Raw genomic sequence first — 21,647 nt, 5'->3', positions numbered from 1 at the left:
GAGCATTCTCTAGCGCTATGCAGAAGCCTTATGGAGTGAAAGGTGTTGGGGACAAGCTGAATCTGAGTCTAAGTGCCATATTTTCAGCAGAGTGCAGCTTCAGAAATGTTACTGGAAAGAACCAACTAGGAATTGATGCCGTTTAAGTAGCAAGCAACTTTTGGCAGCCAAAAAAGGGCAGTGTGTAATGATGAGAGCTGAAACAAACAAACTTTATTTAAGAAAAAGCAGCATCACTTTACGTCTTGTCTAGAACGATACCGTACATGGCTTATATTATAGTGTCCCGTGGTAGCTGAATCAGACACTAACAGGCAAGCAAAGGGGGACATGGAGTGCATCACGCTTCCTGCATCAGTTGCACTACACTGACACAGGCTGGAAAACACACAGCACACTCTAGGAACATACATGGAAAAATAAAAATAATAGAAACAAACAGAACATGGATCCATAGTGCCACAAACCTTCCGGCTCTGTGTTCTCTTTGAGGTGCACTTGCTTCAGTGGGCAGCAGAAGATTTCGTGACACTTAGCACGAAAAGGGGACTCTTTTTTCTTTAATTCCGCAGATTGGATCGAATCTTGCCGTAACATAATGTACTCCTGTGTGCCAGGGGGAGCGTCATCCATAACTGTGGTCACCACATAACAAAATGAACTCAAGTTAGAGCTTGAGGAAAGCAATCTAGAGAATTAAATCAACTACATAATGTGAGGGTGGGGAAAAGAAGGAGGGGAAGAAATGCTTATAGGAAGGAAAAAAAATTTAAAGTGTAAAGTATCTTAGTCATGGTGGTAGAAGGGTGGGGAAAATATTTACTTTTATAAACAACGCTTCTCATAAACATCAACACTTTATATTGTTTCATGCAGCTTTAATAAATAGTAGAATAACACCCTGCTCCAAAAAGCAAGAAGGTTCTCTCCTATGTTTTTGCTTTATTCTCCTATAGCACCTATATCTATTCTGCATGCAGATTAAGGAAAAAAAAAAAGGCAAACAAAGCATGCTTTTATCGCCCAGCCATAGGCAATCTCTATGTTAACATCAGGGAGTAATCATTCCACATCTGCAGGTAATGCAACATCGGTGTATCTATTCCCCAAAGTAAAAAGAACATGCCTTTATCAGGATACGTAATTATACACAGTTCCTTAGAGCAAGGATGATAATCTAATGACATTTGACTTGATCATAATTTTCAGTGGATAAAAGAGTAGATATACAAAGAGAAAGCACATTAATCCTTCTGATGGTTTTCTTGTAAAACAGCAAATCATTTTTGAAAGTTGATCTTATAAATCAATACTGCCATTAATAATATAAATGATACGCAGCCTGAAATGTTTTCTGAATGGGGTCAGACTATTAAACGGTAAAAAGATAAAATATATAGCATACAGAAAGTTCCAGCTACCTCACACTATTACATTACCAGAAAGAATTGAAACACTTTTCCACTATCTAAAAAATGAAGCCTTAATAATGGAGATAGTGAGATTCCTCAGCTTATAGCTTTAAGGCACAGATCATCTCTCAAGAACAAAAATGAAACGCTTTTTCAAAAGACAGTCTCTAACCACTATTAGTTATATATAGTGTCATGCAGAGATATAAACCCACAGCCAAAACCAAGCTGAGATTCTCCAACTCTATAGCAAAAAAAAAAAAAAAAAAAAATTAATAATATAAAAAAATTCCAAAGATTAGGGAAGTAAAATTCCAACAATCAGGAAAGTAACTACTGATAGGCTAGTCTAAAACTGCAGACGCACTAGCACTATGTAAGTTTATATGGTCTAGAAGTGTGGGCCATTAATGCAAACAATTTAACTGTTTCCTAAATATCTGCCAATGTATAATCATTTTAAAAAACTGTCAGATTTAAATATGAATCCCCTCAAACAAATAAGATCCTCTTGCATTTTCATGCATTTCTCTCTTATCAAGAATAGTACTAGTAAGAGTCACATCTAGGTGATAAATAAGTGATTCAACTTGATAGTCTTTCTTTTTACAGTGGGCAGTCACCTTCTTTCAAGACCTCATTAATCCGCAGGAGACACTTTGCACCTTGGCTGTTGTTGCTTCATTAGACTCCAAGCAGCATCAGTAACACACACTAATAATCCACCTAAAGTGTCATTAAAAGGGATGCATGAGCTAATAGGAAAGCACAAGTGGTTCAAAAAAGAGCAGTGGGTCAATGGAGCACGAGGTCTGTTAAGCACTGCTCCCTTAACAATACTAGTTTTACTTTGGCTTGTTTGAAGGGTACGTATGTGTTCATGAAACATACTGACAGCCCTGAGACTGAAGGGCAATTGCTGGCAGTAATTACTAAGAGTCAACACCCAAGATAAGCCAAAGACCAACAAGCCCTGATGGCTCACTCCTCCAACAGAAGCTACTGGTGCAGGCGTCTGTGTAAAGCCACCAGCAAGCTCTGTGCAGTGCCAGCAACGTCAACGGTGCGGGAGCCCTACGGCACGTCCCTCTGACATTTACAGGGATAAAGGATAATGTGCGCCGTGAAACATGAATAGCCAGCAGAGGAGTGAAATGCACAGCTACCTTCTGCCAAGCAAGCTGGCTGATACACAGCAGAGCATGCCCCGCTATCAAAAACTCAGCTTTGGGCAAAAGGCATGTCCCTGGGCTGACCCTCTGAGAGGCAGAGTCCTTCCTGAGAAGTCCCATTTGACGGTGGGAGCTCAGAGAATCACCCACAAGATTCAATGCTGTGTGGTGCTGGACTGCCCCTTTAGTGGAAAAAAAAGCAGAAATCAGGCTAGCAGCTGCTAAACAGGGTCTCCAGGGGGGAAGGAGCTACTGGTGGCTACCCAGAGGTATGGCGTAAGGACCTATTCTTCTAACCACAAGAGCTGTTTGGCACTGGGCTATGATTTCTTAGCTTCTGTAAGCTCAGAGGGCTCATACGGCATCTGCAAACCAACTCCACGGACTGATTCCATTCATCAAGTGTTTGACAAATAGTTGCTTGACATCATTGGGTAGGCCCACCTCTATCTCAGGCAAGCTCACTAAGACAGGTGGAGAAGATATAACTGGTCTTAATCAACAAGACCCCACATAATCAAAAAAAGTAATGCCAGTGGTTACCAGCCACCTACACACTCATATCACCACCTACACGGATTTATTTAAATGTGAATAAGCCACAAAGAGAACTACACCTTCAATAAGATAAGAACATGCTGAAATCAACAAAAGCACATCGGGTTACTAGAATCCAGGATAGCAGGTGTAAATGAGTCTTGGTTTTGAGGACCATCATAGCACTGACATCTGGAGCAAACCCTAGGAACCACAGCTCTAATAAAGCCTTAATGCTGGAATGATGTATGGATAACTTAATTGATGTCACTGTTCTGAAGGGAAGAGCTAAAACCTTTTCTTAACATGATGAACGGCCTCAAGTCAGGCTGAGAATTTATTACAAAGCTAGGAACACCCCCTGACCGCAATGCCTCCTTTTCCCTGCTATGATGACAGCCAGACACCCTCATGCAGCCACTGAAATCACAGCTACAGGACCTCAATTATGGGTCCCAAGAACCAATCCACAGGAACTAATGTAAAAAACTTTAAAAAACTGATGATGTCCCTTCTTGATGACTAAAAATAATCAGTGCACAACCATGAAAGGATCATTATTAAAGAACTGTGAACAAGCACTTTGGAACAGGGAGAACTATCACCAGGAATCTGCTATGATTTTGCTAATGGGATAAAAAACATACTTATGAAAGAATCACACATACACGAGAGTAGGAGAGAAACGGTAAATTTTAGGGAATTAACAAAAATCCAAAGCAGTATTTACATACTGTGCTATGTGGAGCGGAAGACATTGTTTTTACTCAACTATTCCCTCCATTACAGACTCTGCCAATTGCAGGACCTAGGATATGCTTACTCTCCTCTGTGTAACGCACAGATACATGAGCTAGCTTTAAATCAGCTAATTTGGGTAGTAATCACAAGCCAGCACCAAGCTCAACAAGGGCAGCAGAAGACCCACGAGAAGCTTGGCAGATGACCAGCTTCACTCCATCACATGGATGCTGTTCTCAAGAGCGGTAAGAAGAAACCTTCACTGAGGCACATCTACATTTCCTTGGCCACTTGCCACCTTCCTGAAGGCAGATGCGTAGTCATCCTGCCGGCCTCCAACATTCAGCTATGCCCTGTATACCTCAGCAGCTGCTCACCCTAATGTACTCCCCATCCTCATGGGTAAAACACCTCAGTGTTCTACATTGCCATCTTCCCATGAGTGAAACAGGGAGAAGACTTCATATGTCATGGACACAGGTCATTAAGATACTAGTAAAAAACTTGTATATTCTCAGTTGGAAGATGATAAATAAATACTTCATAGCTTTAAAAAAAAAAAAGAAAATCTTTTTTCTTCCCCCAACCCTCCCCTCATAAGAGACCAAAACCACAGCAACTGTGCATATATGAGAAGAATTTGCTTAGCAGTTAGCATAAAATAGCTGCAGTAACTATTATGTTTCCTACATCAAAACATTCAACTTGTTAAATAACACCCTGTAGCATATTCCTTAGTTTTAAAAAAAAAATAATAATTACAATAATAAAAACTTACTGTCAACAAGCCAGTAGGAAAAAAATTCCTTCTTCCTATAAGCCTTATTGAGAGAGAGGAGAGTGATCTTTAGGATGACTGCTGGCACCAGGTTGTTTTTCAAGATAAATTCAAACATGTTTACTTTATAAAAACACACCAGCTAAACACTCTGCTGGTTTGTGTCTTTCTTTTATGTCCAACTGCATTTCAGTTCCATCTAGAATTGCCAGAAACCGTAACATCAACCCTGTCCATAGGCCTTGGCTCGGGTTCCAACTGAATAATCTTTGATATAATTCAGATTTTAATAAAGCTGTAAGGAAGTATCTCCCCCCACTTCTCCCCCCGGTTTTAGATGGAGACGCTTCAGCTCTGCTAGCTAAAGGCTGTAGCAACCATAGGGTAAATATGTATTAGTATCCAGGCAAAAGAAATCCCCATGCTCCTGTTAAGATGTTGTTCTTGTTTGTATGACACAATTTAACATAAAAATTTTATACTTCCATGGATCCATTCCCTCCTTGAATGACCTTTCCAATCATTACCTGAAACATGAATTTCCTCCCTCCTCCTTCATTCCCTTACTTTTCTTAGTCTGATTAGTTTTACATGCTGTAAGCCCCAGGATACTTATACTTGCAATAAATCAGTTTTTTCTGGCATTTTGGAAGGACTAAAGTCATAGCTCTACACTAGATCTTCAAGCCACGAAGAGTATTAGAGTGCCTCTTAAATCATGCATCCACAAAGGGAAGAAAATCCCCTCTCTTTGGCACAAGGGAGCAAGTTGTAAAAAAACCATTCCCCCAATACGACTCTTTTGAAAAATAAGAGCAGCAGCAGATGCCTCACCACTGCAGCTTGCCAGGCTGCGCTGTGAAACAAAACCGTGATGCTCACTGAGCACCTTCTTCATCCTCTGCCTCCTCCACACACAAAAAGAAAGAAAGGTCACGAGTGAAGTTACCCAGGCCCCTGAGGCTGTTTAGAGTTATGTAGGAAATGTTTTTTTTTCCTTTTAGGGAAAACATTAGGATATCAAGTTGTTTTCAGCCCCTTACAGGAACAAATCTAAAAAAAACCTCTCCAAAATAACTTGCTTCCAGTGATTGCCTGCAGGACAGGGAATGGGTAGGAAAGTGAGGTAGTTTTCTGTAACAACATTTTCCCTGTTGAAGCAGCTGATGAAAAGCTCTCAGGTATACATGCAACCACAATCCCCTTTGCTTCTTTTCATTACTGCTTTGTTTTCTCCCTAATTTATTCCAGTTGAAGGTGTGATTTTTTTGTTAGCCACCTGAACAACATAATGAACTCAGGGCACAAAAATACTTAAGCTAATACAAGCTAATTAAAAAATAGAATAAAAGTCTATTCTGGGGTTGTGATACACTCAAAACCTCTTAATGGCAACACAGTCCATCCATACCATTTCCCTATCCAGCTTTGCCAAAAATCCCAATGAAGTATTCTTACCAAACAGCCCCGGCACTTCTATGTCACCCGGAGACCTTACTTTCAGCTTGCATCTGTGTGCTTACATCTTTGAAGTCTGGTTGACTCTGACTTGCAGTTTTCACAATGAAGACAGATATCACAGGAAACACAAGCAGCCAAATTCTCTAATTTTTATTCACAATAAGCTATTTCTGGAGTCCCTCCTTTTGCCCCACTCCTTTCTCCCCAGCACACCACCAAAACCAGGCACCACACTAGAAACGCACAAATTCATTCAAAGTTAAAAAATAAAACAGCAAAAATACCTTGTGGAAGGCACTACTTTTACCTTGAGTTTCTTTAGGTGATATTTCAAAAGTAAAATTCCCCTTGAAATAAAAACTCTCCTTACATCTGGAGGCTGCTGCTGGATGGGGTCCGCGGTGGATGACAGCCTGCCAGTGACACGGTGGCACAACTCGCTCACTCCTCTTACTGGGAAGCAGTGCCTGGTCTTTTGTTCTCCAACCAATACTATAAATTTCCTCTATAGCAACTATTTCTCTGTGCTTATTTTTGAGCTGATATTAAAAGGACAGTTTTATGGCGTGCATGAATAGAGCATAAATTTTGAGATTGGCAATAGCTGTCTCTAAGAGCTCAGATACAGTCTTGGGGAAGCAAATTCGCTGTTTAATAGAGGGCTTTTACTACTTGAACTAACGATTTTTCAAACTGCTGATCTAAGTTAGATTGTGCTGGTTATTAGGAGTTGAGGCTTTTGGGATTCAACAGTATATGGTCTAAGAGCTCTTTTCTGTGTCTAGTGGGAGAGGGAGGATAAACTCCTATTTACGGCATAAATGTCACAGGAATATTTAAAATTCACCATTGATGTCCAAGTAATAGTCCTTATGGTAAAGACAACAAGCCAGCTCCTGCTGTGATTGCCATGTAAGGCGGAGATTCCCAAACACTTATATAAGCAGGAGCAGCCTGGACCTCAGCATTTACCCAGCCCCTGGGGAAGGTTCCCCATCCCGCATCGAATATTGGTTTTGTGCGTTGTATTGTTTTTTGTTACCCAGCAGCAGCCGCAGCCAACCACGCTCATCCAAACAGCCCCCAACTGCTGCAGTCACAGGAGAGGCTGCAGCATAATCACCCCCAAAGATGTCTGCCAAATCCTAATCCTACTTGGGGGCCTCATTCGTAGATGGAAATGAAGCACTGAACAGAAATCCCCTCTGCAAAAGGCTGCGGGAGGAGATGGAGTGCCACAGTCCTAGTCCCAGGGCTTGGTCAAGCACGTGCAAAGCAGAACGTCCAATCTGGCTCATCAAGAGCACACCTTCTCTCCCAAGAAAGTAGGAACAAATTTCTCCTCTCCAAGACAGTGCTCCTCCCTGCTTTAGATGACCATCGGTAGTTATTGCACAGTCCCTTCCTGTACACTCAATGAAATCCTTATTAGAGAACCAGGAACAAAGTAAGCCAAAATGATGCGGTTAAAACCTGCTTTAGGCAAAACATTTCATTCTGAATTAATTCTTAAGGTTTGCACAATCCTGTCTTCACCCCCACATCAAAGAATTTCTCTAATGATTTTAGATAGTGTTCTTACTTTCTGATTTGAAACTACTTTCCATTGTGAAATATCTTCATTTCTAAAATAAGCAACTATTGTCTTTCAATCAAAATTGAAAGCCTGCAGCCCTTTTGAACACATTTCTTTCAATACAAGGAGGAATTTCTAAACTTTTTGATCTGCTGAAAAATTCTGAAATATGCTCTCTTTGGGTCAAACACACAGAATAATTTTTTCAGATCTTCCAAAAATATTTGCACAGAACACTCCCCCCCTTGACCTAAAAGAGTAATTGGATTAACTGCTAGCAGTAATAAGCTGTTATCCTCTAAAAAGACTAGCCAAGATAAGGCTGCATTTAGATCCTTGTGCATAATAAAGACAGTGACATCCAACATCAAAAATTTGTTGATAAATTCTGCCAAGAATTCATCTCTTCTTTCCCCTACGAAAAGGGCACTAACATTTCTGCACATAGTCTTATTTCCTAGCTATCCCAGGCACCCATCTACTACCAAACAGCCTTTGATTAACTCTAATCTGGCCACTATTCAGTGAAGCAGCTGCTTATAACCATGATCTTACTGTGCCCACATGCAAGAGCGTGGTTTGGGAGAACTGCAGTTTCCTCTCCAGATGCTGCTAGGCAGTGCTGTCAGCCTCCCGCACGTGAGCTGTGATAAAGAGAAGGTCCACGCTCCCACTCATCAAGGGCTAAGTAACATCCACAGTTTACTCTCCATTGTGCAGACCCACTGCCTTTCCCTTCCCAGCCACCAGGATCTGCAGTTTTGCTATGCAAGACGTGTGCCCGCTCTTATTTAACTCTGCAGCTCAGTTCACCACTTCGCCGTGCTTGCCACTGAATGAATAAACACTGCTTCCCTGCCTACTCTGAGTGGCTTTCTGCTTTTCCCATCTGCTAAAATAAACGCAAGCTGGCTGCTTTCCAAACAGGTGGGTTGCTCCATGCACCACAGCAGACAAGATAGTAATTTACAGTGTGCTATTCATTTTTCTGGAGTGTGCGTACCAAGAGCAACAGGCACACACACCAGCGTACGGCAGAGCTGTAAGCACACCAGAGTGTTATCGGGGACGCTTCACGGAGAAGTAGGGGCTGGCTTAAGGGAGGATACTGAAATGGCAGGACCTGCTTGGCCAGCTTCAGAAGATAACCCATCCAAATTGCACAGCCACCAAAAGATGTTGCATCTTTGGATCAAGTTCTGGCTGCCACCTAACGCACCAGCACACAGCTTGTGGATGAACCATTCCTCTTTCTGCTGCAAAGACGCCAGGAAGGAAGCCTTGTGGATGACAGGAGGAGATGGGAGGCAGCCCCGGATGGAAACGAGAGCTTGCTCACACCCCTCACTCACCCCTATCTACCACAAAACCCACTCTGACCAACTCAACGCAGAGAATATCTGTGTGTCACACAATGCACAGCAGTGAACTTCTGTTTCCCTCCATCGAGAAAGCTTGGGAGAAAAAGCAAGGAATGTCTCTGTTTCTAAGAGAATATCCTTGCAGTGTGGTGAACAACCACACAAGCAGAGGAGGAGGTGGCAAGAGAACTGCTAGAAAGGTCTGGGGACGAGTGGGAAGCTAACAGTTTTTGAAAGAGCTTTGGATAGCTGTAGTTCATAGTTACTTATGAAATATTAGAATGCTCTTGTGCAACGTAACTTTAATAAGAATCTAATTATTAATCTATCCCTATTTGGAGATAGGAGAATAGATTCAAATGACACAGGAAGTCAAGAGAAGGGGGAATGCCTGTAGCTTTTTTCTTCCTATTTATAGAGCATCTATTAACAACAGCAGGGCTACAAAAGGAGACATAAACTTCTCTAGAGTTGGGGAGAAAAGGAAAACAAAAACACAAAGAAAGAACTAATAGAAATCAGAATCATCCTGGAAGAACAAAACAAGGAATAGTAGCCTGCAAAAGGCAACAAAATCATCAAATAAAAGACTGCATCCTTCCTGGAAATCTGAAAGAAGGATCAGCCATACCTCTTGGGAACAGGAGATGAGCAGCAGTACAATAGTCTAAGACTCTGTTTCAGAGACTCTCCACTACTGCAGCTCTTGGGCATTTCGCTTGGAAGAAGGGGACAAGAACAGAAGCACCATTCAGGAATGGACAGGTGACACCTCCCAATTATTTGCCTCACTTACTGGAGATTAACAAAAGCAAGGAGGTAAGAAATGGAGTGTTATAAAATTCAAACTCAATGCAGAAAGAGCTGTTCTGAGAAGCGGCCTCAGAGGAAATCTTTCAAAGCAAAGCACAGAAAACCAATTGTCAGGAGCAAAAAACCTCAGCGTGTCACAGAGAGGCGTGCAGCGTGTTCCCACGGCCCTGGGAAGCGGCAGACCCCCGTATGCTGCTCTGGTTCGGCAGCGCTGCCCAAAGGGGCAAATGGCTCTGACCAGAGCTATGCACATGACTGCTGGATGGACAGCAGAAAAATCCTTTCAGAAAAGAAAAAAAAAAAAAAAAATCTAATTTAACCTGAAATTAACATTCCTCTTCATTTTAAGCGTTGAAGTTATTTTCAACAGTTTAAAGATTAAGCTTATACAAATTGTGTCTCTGTAGATACAAACACACATGTACACAAAACATTTCATTTTTAAAACAGTCAAATGAAAGGCCGCAACATTTTCTCATATTCTTTTCTTGAACTAAAGCTTTAGTTAAATTCACCTCCATCCACAAGTGATTTCTGCAACTCTAAAAATTTTTCCAGCAAGTTTCAGCACCCTGAAAAATACTATTCAGCTCAATGGAGTCACACACGACCAAGAGGAACCTCTGCCTACACTGTCATTTCTGTTTCCCAGTGTACTACCTACTGCAGAAGCCACTGCTGGAACAGCTTTCCCCAGCCGACACCTGCGTTGCCAACACTGTGACTGAATAATGCACTTCAAATAATTTGACAATTAGCCAGCTTTTATTTTTTCCCCATCTGGCCCGTGAAATGTTAAGTCATTATATCCACTCGCACAGCATATCGATTGAGAATGATGTGCAACAATACTCACATTCCCCCCCCCCCCCTCCTGAAATAAAAGGACCACATTTCAGAAGCCTTCACTTCACACAGGTATAGCAGTTGTACTTGAAAATATTTTTTCCCCTCTCTACGCTTATCTAAATCCCTTCGGACATTACATAAATCCATATGCACTTATGCTGTCACTGTTATATGGTGTAGCTACAATGCACTTGCTGCATATACACAGAGGGGTTTTGCTTTTTGCTGTTAATCAATTTAATCAGCACCGAACCAAATTAGCAGAAGATTAAACTACCTATTTTCCTGTTACTTTCCACCTTAATGATCATGCTTGTAGAGTCACTACATGTTCTGTAGATTGAGATCGTTCTCCCAACGACTTTCTTTTGTACAGTACCATGGTACTTCACAGCGGGCAGCACATCCACTGTGTACTAGCAGCCTAACTGCACCAGAATTACAATAATTTTCATAAAGCATTGCTTTAAATGTTATATTATTATTTTGTGTATAAAGTGGTATCTTCCAATTCATTGACACAGCTGCTAGACCGTATGAAAGACAAGGCAAGCGAGGTGATCAGCGCTGGGTCACAGACAGCAGGAAGGATTTCGCTACCTTGCTGTGAACAGCAAATGTGCAGTGACTTGGCTACCGACACCAACCTGACAGATCAGGGAGCACGCGAGGAGGACTTTCACTGCCATTTATTCCAGCTTGAACAGACAGAAGTTCACAGCAGAAATTGGAGCTAACTTCACCTCAGAAGCATGAAGCTACCAGCTCCTCTCTCTCCAAGTGGACTCTGCAGGGACACGTCTTGGCAGCGCTCTTCTTCTCCCTGCCATGCAGGTGGGCAGTGGATGAGCAGGACCTTCTTGGTTCTCCAAAACAGAGAAGCCAACCTACCCCACGTACGCACAGCCTGGTGGTGGTACCAAGACAGGCTGCTTAAGTACAACATTACAAGACTGCCTTGTTCCTCCCACTGTTTTAAGCTGCCTTCACTCAGACAGGAGCATCAATGCTGCACAGCCACTCAATTCCCTGAGCAGGTATGTTAAAAAGTGAGGGAAGATAAACCAAGAAAGTTGCCACAGGTGCAGCTTAGAGTACATTCGCAATGACGTCCGCGTGCCCCCAGGTGCATTGAGATGGCTGTGCGCACAACCTGGAACACAAAAGCTCTGGCACTCTAGAGTAAAGCCTGACGTGAAAGGAATTTCAATACAAAGTGTTTGCATACTAGTAAAAAAGAGTTAAAAAACCAAGAGATACTGTGCTTAAGCCAAACTGTAAATAACTCAGATGAGTGTCTCTGGCCTAGCAGATCACTGGTCTGCTCAAAACAGTCCGGCCAAGGCCAACTTATCTTGCAGTTGTTCATGACTGAGTGACATGTTGTCACCAATGGGAAGGGCACAGTGACTAGATCATAGAAAAGAAATAAATTTTAAATCTTTTACAAACCAGCACACATTTCCACACAACTTAGCATGAAATTCAGATGTTGCTACAGGTGATCTCCATGCCCGGGTGGCTGTCGCTCCCTGAGCTTGCACAGCTACCATCCACTGCCAGCCGCGGGAGACGGCTCTGCAGCAGGAACTTCTACAACACACATAAACGTGCACTCATAAACGCTCAAGCTGCAATAAGCTATCTGGAATTAACTTTTTCAGAAATCAAAAGGCAAAATGATCAAATAAGGCTGTTCTGTTAAAGCAGAAATAACAGTGGAGTTTATTGACTTTATGTATTTTTTTTACACTACATTGTGTAAACGCGCTCACATTGGTGTTCAGCACTGTAAATGACATAAAGAGTAACCCCCAGGCAGCAAGCACAGCAGAGCTCTAACAAAAAAATCATCACATTTCATATTCCAGTGCATGAAATGAATACTCCAGTCCTCTAGCTTATAACAGTATATCAAAGTTAGCAAAGACAAATGTCTGTCTTAGAAAAAAGACACTGTTTCAAATACTGAGCTATAAATTAGCTTCTAGTGTTTAGGATGCGGTAAGTGGTCTTTATTTTAGTAGAAGAAAAAGCCACTCTTTTCAAACTAAGTAAGGATATTGCGTATGGCAGACTGCAGTTGGGGATCTGCCTCTGGGGATACCACAATCACTTTTTGTACTGCTTTGAAACCATCCATATTAGAGACAAGTCACTATTTCACGTCATTATCGTATTTATGCCTACTGGGCCTTTACATAGCTCAAAATAAATTACAACATTTATTCTGGAAGTTGGTTCAAAAACTTTAAAACGTGGAAAGGATTTTTTGTTGTTGTAAATGTCTGGAACTTGTGGATTCATATCAGCTCCAGTTAAATAGAAAAAATTCAAGAAAAGCTTCAGAGCAATTTGCAGTAGCTGAATATTTGGCTCATACAACTGTCAAAACAAGTGCTCGAGTATGTAGGTCCTGCAAACACTCATTACTGAGCATTGCGCTGCTTTGGACAGTTCAATTTTGCAAACTGTGTGCTCAGCAGTATTTGCACAGTTCCTAATCACCAGTGGTAGGAGTCTTTCTATTGCTCCTTGCCCTGTATGCCACATAAGCACTTACAGTATTTTTAATATTAGCCCCCACGACCCCACTTACATCTCAAGTGACTGCTGGAGAACACAAAACAAATTTTTAATGGGTTCTCACAGAATTCACTTAAGAAATTAGGTCTTTCCAGGTTGAAAACAAATCCACCTTTCCTGTTACTTTTGAATCTACTAATCTCCAAGTTCCATGTTACCAACGTACTCTGCTGCTGAACTGAAATCCTAAAGAGATTTTTACAAAACTTTATTAGCATTTTAGCCTTCCTTTAACTATTCATTTCACACCAGAAACACAACTGACACGGCTAACGTGCTCACTGTCGCATGCACCAGCTTGCCACCACACTAAGGAGAAGGGGATAAAGGCTGCAGATGACAGACATGCTATCCCACCCCTCCAAGCCCCTGTCTACAACAGGTCCTACCTCTCACTGCCTTGGTCTTTTGAGATCAAACCCACGTGAAGCCCTCTCTGGAAGGAAGACAACAGTGACTTTGAGCTGCTTCTCCTTGTCCTGAGCTGTAATGCAGATGTGGGATTGAGGCTGTCCTGGGTGCCTGTGGATCTCCAGGCTGCTAAACACAATGATCAGAGATGACTCACTGTCATTCTCACATACATTGAATGGTTCTGTCAATTTTCTGACTTGAATTATTGCCATAATTGTCATGTCTCACAGTTGAGGAGCTGACACTAGGGCTGACTCAACCACCAGAGAGCTCCTGCAGCCGTGCTGGCTCAGGCTGCTCGTGATGCTGGGGCTCAGACCTTGCCCTTACCCATCAGAAGTCATTCTCTCCCACCAGGTAAGACAACAAAAGAAAGCTTCCCTCGGCCATATTTGACAGATCTGCGCTGATGTTTCTCTCCAGGAACGCTTTGCATATCATATATTAATAGAGTCTGACTAACAGCTTTAGCTTCACATCATGTCTAGACGAAGTGTCCCGCTGTGGGCAGTTGCCTGGAAGGACACTTGAAATAGCTGTGGGTGAACAAAACAGAAACTGTGTGGAGAGCTGACACATTGTATGTTCACTGCATCTCATTTATTTATTCTCAGAAAAGTGAAAATAATGTGAAGCTGGCTGAAGTTTTAGGCAGAAGGAGGCCAAAGCCCCAACATTCATTCCTTTCAGTAGATGTCCATCACCCAACCACGTAGAGCAAAGGAAATAGCCAGAAGACAAGAAGTGAAGTAATGAAAAGTTCCACAGAAGCTTTTTAAGGGTAAAAATGTTAAACAGGCACAAGTTGCATAAACAAGGTGTTTAACTAAGTGCCCTCCAGTGCTGAATTGCTCTCCTGAGCCAGCTCTCTCCTGAGCCCAGGTGTACTCAGCAGTGTCTAGCTACATCCTGGCTGCACTCTGACAGTACAACTTCTACCCAAGCATTAACCAAAACTCCTTAGCACTACGTACTCCAGGCAGGAAAGGGACTGTCAACACACACATAAAAGCACCACAATTGCAAAGTCGCAGTAAACTGATGCTGGAAACAAAGAACGGATGGTAAAGTATTTATAGCCCACCAGAGAGTCTCTATCACTTCTCAGCAACCACAGGAGTTTGCTTGCCCTTGCCACGTTTCTTGTTAGGTGAACAATGCATCTAGATATAGAATTGCATCACTGCTTTCCTTCATTTAAATGATCTATGTAAATTGAACGCATTTAACTCCCTTTCAGCACCTTTTATTATCCTCCAACATGCTGTGACACGATTACAGCTTTAAATATTTACTTGACATTATCTTGCATCTGGCAAATGTATTCTGATACTCCCAAGTAAGTCCCATGCAGGATTAAGTTATCCACTGGTCTTTGCACAGTTGTGATGGATCCCATTTACTTTACCGCTGCAATTCTCTCTGACTCAGGCCTGCAAAGTCTAAGGAGTAGACGAGATTTGCAGAAATCAGACTGATTTCTAAGTTTCTATAGAAGTTAAGTCTTTTTTCCTCTATTAGGATTTCTCAGTTTCTATGCTATTCAAACACATATAAAGCCTGGCTATTACTCTGTTAGTGCTGTCAATTTGTATGCATCCTCTCAGTTTGTTCTCTTTCTTATTGTTAATTAACTATTTCGTATTGCAAATTCCCATTTTTAAGATAAGGTGCTGTTGCCACAATAGTCCTGTAAGTGAATCATTATAACCATAATACATTCATAAATAACACATTACAAGACTTAAAATAAATATTTTTTTACAGTTGTTGTAACCCAATTGGCCTACATGTAATGGAAATTGTGCACCCATGAAATTAAACTGAACAAAAAAATTAATTTTCAAAGGCTTAGTTCTCAGAAAGTTATTGCCACTAGTTCTTTTTGGTCAATGTTATTTTCTTTTTGATCCTAAAATAGAAATTAGAATATTAAAATAAATAAAAATGACAGCTTCTGGGTAGAGAACTGAAGTAATGAACAGCAACCAAATTCCACTGAAGGCCAGGCAATCACAGCGGTGGGAAGGAGAAAGGAAGGGGAAGGAGGCAGGAGAAAAGCAAACACACAAATATCTGCTAATGAACCTGTGCCAGTATAACAGCATTCTCAGACAAGTCTTCAGTAAAACTTTCTGGAGTCAACTTCTCCATGAATTTCTTCACAGGGGTTCACAGGGTGTTTCCCAGGGACCTGGTTAGTGTTTCAGAGATCCAAGAAGCAGCCCATCAGCCTGCCCAGGATCTCCAGAAGACTAGAGCCACCTGTATGCCTGGCAGCTCCTCCAGTCCTAGAGTCCACCCCAGCTCTGCATGCTCTGCACTGGCCCTGCAAACCTAGTGTGGGCAGAGCCAGTACCCAGGGAGAAGCAATACAGCGTTTGACCATGTCTCCTCCTCCCCAAAGGCAAGGTCAGGTAGGAGGAAATGGACAATAGGAAAGGTTTTCTCCCTCTTCTGCACAGGGCAAGGGTAGAAAGGTCTGCATGGATCTGTGACCATAACCTCATGAGCTGGGAGAGGGGGTGAGAGGATGGTAGGATGACACACACAGTTTATCCTCACTGCTAGCAGCAACACACCCACACTGAAAGCCAGCAACCTAAAGGGCCTCAAAAGCAATAGCACACATCTTCAGGATGAGAATTAAAAAGCAGGGTCCTGATCATCAATGATCTCCACACGTTTTTTAGAACGGGGAGGCCAAAATATTAAGTGTGGCTCATCACTAATTTCATCTCCACATTCCTCCCTCCTGGAAGAGACAGCAAATGCAATTATGCTTTGATGTGATGTCACCAAGCCTTTTGCAATTAACTCATCTGTGCTCTCAAAGAACTCTCTGATAATGGAGAGCTCTGCGCAGACTCCTGGATACATCTGAACAGGCTGGATTGACATTTGCAAAGGCTACAGCAAGTGTCCATTGCTGTGCTCTTCTCTCTGCTTTTGCACAGGTTTCCATGCCCATAGGTAACACACACTTAATTGCTCACCTTCTTCTGGTAATCATCCCCCATCCTGAGGACACATACCTAACAAGCAATAGTAACAAACAAAATCCTACTTCACTGTAAGCTTTGGTTGGGTTTTCACAGCCCCATGAGAGGCAACAGGACTTTATTTTTTACTTTTTAATTTAATCTAACTGATTACAACCACAAAAAGGCCAGACACCTTTAGCGCAGAACAGTTGTGAATTGGGTGCCCTACAGTGCCAGACTGACCAGCATGAAGAGTCTACACAGCCCACCCCTTCCAGGGATTCAACATGGATGCTCCAGCATAAAGTCAAGAGAAGATTTTAAATGTTTCTACCACCCATTCTGCTCCAATCCAACTTGAAAGAGTACCCTTACTTTCCCCACACTCCCTTTGCTCATACTTCTCCATCTCAGGTATGCCGGTGTGGGAATCACCTTGCTGCAGGCAGACTCTGCTCCGCGTGCATTCCTACGGCACTGCACAAACTTATTTTTTTCCATTTGTTTGACACGAAGAAACTGAAGCAACAACAAAATGGGGGGTGGGAGTTGCCCAAGAACAATTTTGTCACTTTCTACAAAAGTAAAAATTCAAAAGGACACTTTTTCCCCCAAGTTGAAATAATTAGACAAGTCCACATTTTTTGGCTGACCCAACTCTGTGTTTAGTGAAACACTCTGTAAAATGTCTCCCTGATTTCTCCTGAATGGCCTTTAAAATACTGGCAGTTCAGTCTGCTTAGTCAGCACTACATACAGAAAGCTATTAAAACCTGATCCTAATAACTAATCTCTCATAGCCACTCATGCCTATCCCCCATAAGAGTTGATCCCACAGCATGGACGTTTAAATTTCCTTCATACCTAAACCAGCAAGATTTTAATTTTATTTTTGGCTCACTCTTTATCACAGGACTAATAAGTCCTGGTCAGATAAGGCTTTTGCAGGCTATCCAAGGCTACATCACCTAAACGCACACCTCCAGCTCACAGCGTTTTGCTGCTGCTGGCATATGGAGAGTTTAGATGAAAATGAGCAAATACTGGGTAAAAACTATTCCAGAAAAAGCTGAATATTTATGGCTTGTACACAGAAACCTGACTGGCAAGTGAATGCTTTAGGTAGAGATAAAAGGGGTAATAGAAGAAGAACTTTTGTTTATGCAGTCTACATTTAATGAATGCATCAACGTTTGCAGATGATTAGGGCTAACCTAAGTGCTTTGTTGTTCCTGTTGCAATTCTGAAGGGTTTGGACTTTATTTATTCTTTTTCTTCTTTTTTTTTTCTCTCCCCATAGTTGCAACTAAATATAATTTTTGGCTTTGCAAAGGCCTATTTCCATTTATAGAATCCAGATGACAGGCTGGGGATGATATTTTCCTAGCTGAGGCATCTGCCTCCTTGACAGAGGGAGAGATAATCATGTTGGGTGAAACAGGCTTGGCGTCTGTGACAAGCTTAAGATGTCAGAAATGAGAGCATCGCGTCTTGTCCCTCTGGATATTTTTTTCTTGAGAAATTTAGCCACATCTCATGTGAAACACAGCCAGCTTGCAGCGCTGCTCTGCCGCCAGCGACAGAGAGGGGGAGGAGGGAGGCAGGGGACCGTTTCGCTTCTGAGGCTGCCACAGTTTCTATCTAATTGCTTGCTTATTTATTTAATTATGGCAGCAACAAGAACTTCTGGTCAAGCTGCCAGCATGCTTTCCCTGAAACAGTTTGCTGCTTTGAAATTACTTTTGCTGGACAATCCTCCTTCCCTCCTGGATCTCCACCAGGAGCGCCCAAAGCACAGAGCAGCCCCATCTTCTTCTGCATCCCTACCAAGAAGCAGTGAGATGTCACAGCTGACTGGAGCCACCTTGCCCCAAGGCAGCAGAGGCAGGAGGCCCAGGACACAAAGGGTTTGCAAGGGGACTGAGTCTGGAGAAGCATCTCCAGGTGGACTGAATCCTCAGATCCAAACAAATGCCTCCATGGCATGTGTCACTGCCTGCCGGACCAGCACTAACCTACAGCACTTCCCCCCCCTCCACACTGATTAAGTCCTGCTTTTTGAATTATAGATCAACTGTTCTGCAGTCACAGATCAAATTACGCTGATCAAATTAGTCAGATCAAAGGTGCTACTTTTCTTTTGAGACAGGCCATTTGATGCTGCAAAATGCCACTAGATGAACCTTTCCGAAAGCAGATTCCTCCTCACTCTCACAAGTAAATTCTTCTTGCCAGATGCTGATGTAAATGCTTACAAATCATGGAAGATTTCAGACAGATGTGCCACCTTCAGTGGAATACACAAGAACAAGGAGGCTTTTTGAATTCAAGAAAAACGTTAGGCCATAAGTGATTGCCCGATGCAGATGACTGTTAGTATAAATATTTTAACTAATGTTCACCAGGGGATTTTTTTTCCAAGGAAGGATGTTTTCCTTGAATTGATTTTAAAGCTAGTGTTTTGTAATGACTTGCACTAAATCATGAAGAAGCTCCCTCAACCTGTCCTAACATTTTTTTCCAACATTATTTCCTAAGAAACTCAGAAATGGGCCCTGACTGAGAACAAATGAAAAAATGTCACAGAAAATAATTCTGCTGAAACAATAAAACGTTCCTTGAATCCCACACCTCTGTTCCCTTCACAGCAAAAGTATCAAAAGCAAGGAATGCCATTACATAAAAGATCTATAAGGCAATACTACAAGAGGTTCTGCAAGACAGACGCGTACTCTTTGGCATATATGAGCTCTGGTCCAACACAGTTACTCAAAGACTGTACTGTACCCAACTAACAGACAAAAGTGCTCCTTTTAAAACACTTACATCAGGCAACTTAGGCTAGCAGACAAGCAGTGCTACAGACAGCAGCCGGCTATTATTTGACCAGCTACAGTCTATTTACTTTACTGCAAGGTTATATTTATCATGTAAATGCTACCACAGCACATGAAATTCCATCTGAATTGACTGAAGCCAAGGCAACAGTCCTCTACCCCACCTCCACCCCCTGCCTGGCTACGCTCTTCCCACTCTCCGGTGGTCACGTCCCTGCAGAAACCCCAGAGGACCAAGGTGACAGCAGAGGAGAACAGAAGCGGCAGCAGCAGCTTTTGGAGACGAGCAAGATGATGCTGAAAACCAGTTTCTTTTCGCCAGAGCTACCTAAACAATGCAAAACTCTAATCTTCTCACCAGTTCTTCCCTACAGTCACAACTGTTTCCCCTGAAACAGTTCCCCCTTCTCCCTACTCCTGCTTTATTTTGGGACCAACATTTTTGTCCTGTACTATGGATCATAGTAACATAACAGACTCTCGCAACATTTCCCTTCTTCTGACACTTAACTAGCAGCTTCTGCAGGAAGAGCAGACTGCTGTACTGCCTACAACAGAGATTTCTATAAACAATATGTTTTAATCTCCTCAAGTTTTCACTGCAATATTTTAGAGGTTAATTTGAGCTCTGCACAGTACTAGTGGTCTATAGTCACCAATTTAATTACAACCTTGTCAACTCACTATGGCTAAAGGAAAAGGTCCAAAATCTACCCTTGGAAGCACACATTCAATTGCTACTCCAATTCTCCTCCTTCAGTCCAAGGGGATTTAAGTCTAAAGCTCGACAGTTGTGAAGATGAAGATGTGAAGTATGTTTGAAAAATGTGCCAATCATTTTTCGTACTCTCTTCATCATTCAGCAAAGAATGACAGCAGAGCAATCTAGCAGAGGCCTTTGCAGCTTCCAGTCCTTCTCTGTGATATAACTTCATAGGCTCTGCTCTGTTGTCTTCTACCTTGTCCATTTGGCTTAGGCCAGTGAATACACTCACTGTAAAGCATGAATTATGCACAGCAGGCTATCGATGGGGGGACCTTTGCTGTGAAACACTGAGGCACCAGCAGCTGAGGCAGCCAAGTACTAAAACATGCAGACTTTTCATGCAAAAGGTACATGCATAGATATAGTTACATCCATAAACATATTTATACATACAAATTTTTTTAGATAGATAGATAGGTATCTCCTAACGCTATAGCTACTTAACAAAGAAAAACATCAGGACTAAGAATATGGTCAGGTCTTCCAGTCATCTTTGAAGACAATGCAGACGTGGTGTGTTAATCTTGGTTCTAACATGCAATTGCAGTGTAGGCACCAGAACAATAACTTGTGAATAACAGAGGTGTTTGTGTGCTTGCTTTTTACTTGAAAGAGGTTATTATTTGAATCTTGAGACTTCTAGCCAGCAACAGCTACCACCAAATGTTCACAGACCTGTACAAGCAAATGCATACATCCGTGTGAAGCAGTCTGTGTTTGACAAGTTGTATTAGAAAAGATTTCAGACGTGTCCTTGCCATATCGCTAATGTCAGGGAAACAGTGCTGGAGTGACCACAGTAAGGACAGTGTGAAGATTATTTTGGTATACATATCCTACTGGATTTTATATTTTGCTTTGCATTTTTAACAGTTGAAACTGTAGAACACCACCAGCTCTTTTTAAATTTATAAAAGGACTCCAAAAAGAGGGAAGCTCCATGTATAAACTTTTGTGGTAGGATAGCTTCTCATTTGCAATATATTCAATAAAATAAATTCAAAACCATTCAGTACAGATCAGCACACAGTAGAAAGCTGTATTTAGGATTATCTTGAAGGACAAGTGGGAAACACTCTTCAAGAAAAGCTGAAAAATACTAAAGGAAAGCAAATCAGCAAAAGAAGAGGCAAAATGATCACACACCAAGGCAGACAAACTGCAAAGACACACTTTCCAGTTTATACATAGCATATGTAAGCAGCTCTGTGGCTGCGAGGTTTATATATATTACATGACAATAGGGTGTCCAGGAAGTCCTACTGAGATGCTACAGTCCCATGGAAACAATCCCTTGTGCTCTATAGGGACTTCTCCCCAGACTACAGTATAGTTTTTTATATCCATTTCTTCTCTCATT

The 21,647-nt window shown here is 42.0% G+C and overlaps 1 protein-coding gene across 1 annotated transcript in view; it reads right to left on the bottom strand.

The window, feature by feature from the left end:
* Positions 1 to 21,647, bottom strand: part of FGF13 (fibroblast growth factor 13) — a 260,049-nt gene that overhangs the window by 120,657 nt on the left and 117,745 nt on the right. Inside the window, exon 2 of the mRNA XM_075161996.1 lies at positions 468 to 635. Coding sequence (XP_075018097.1) covers positions 468 to 635 — 168 coding nt within the window. The remainder of the gene's footprint in view (positions 1 to 467; positions 636 to 21,647) is intronic.

The sequence above is a fragment of the Calonectris borealis genome, chromosome 13, assembly GCF_964195595.1.
Source record: "Calonectris borealis chromosome 13, bCalBor7.hap1.2, whole genome shotgun sequence".
NCBI lineage: Eukaryota > Metazoa > Chordata > Aves > Procellariiformes > Procellariidae > Calonectris > Calonectris borealis.
Note: the sequence above shows the minus strand (reverse complement) of the source record. Positions and strands in the feature narration are given on the sequence as shown.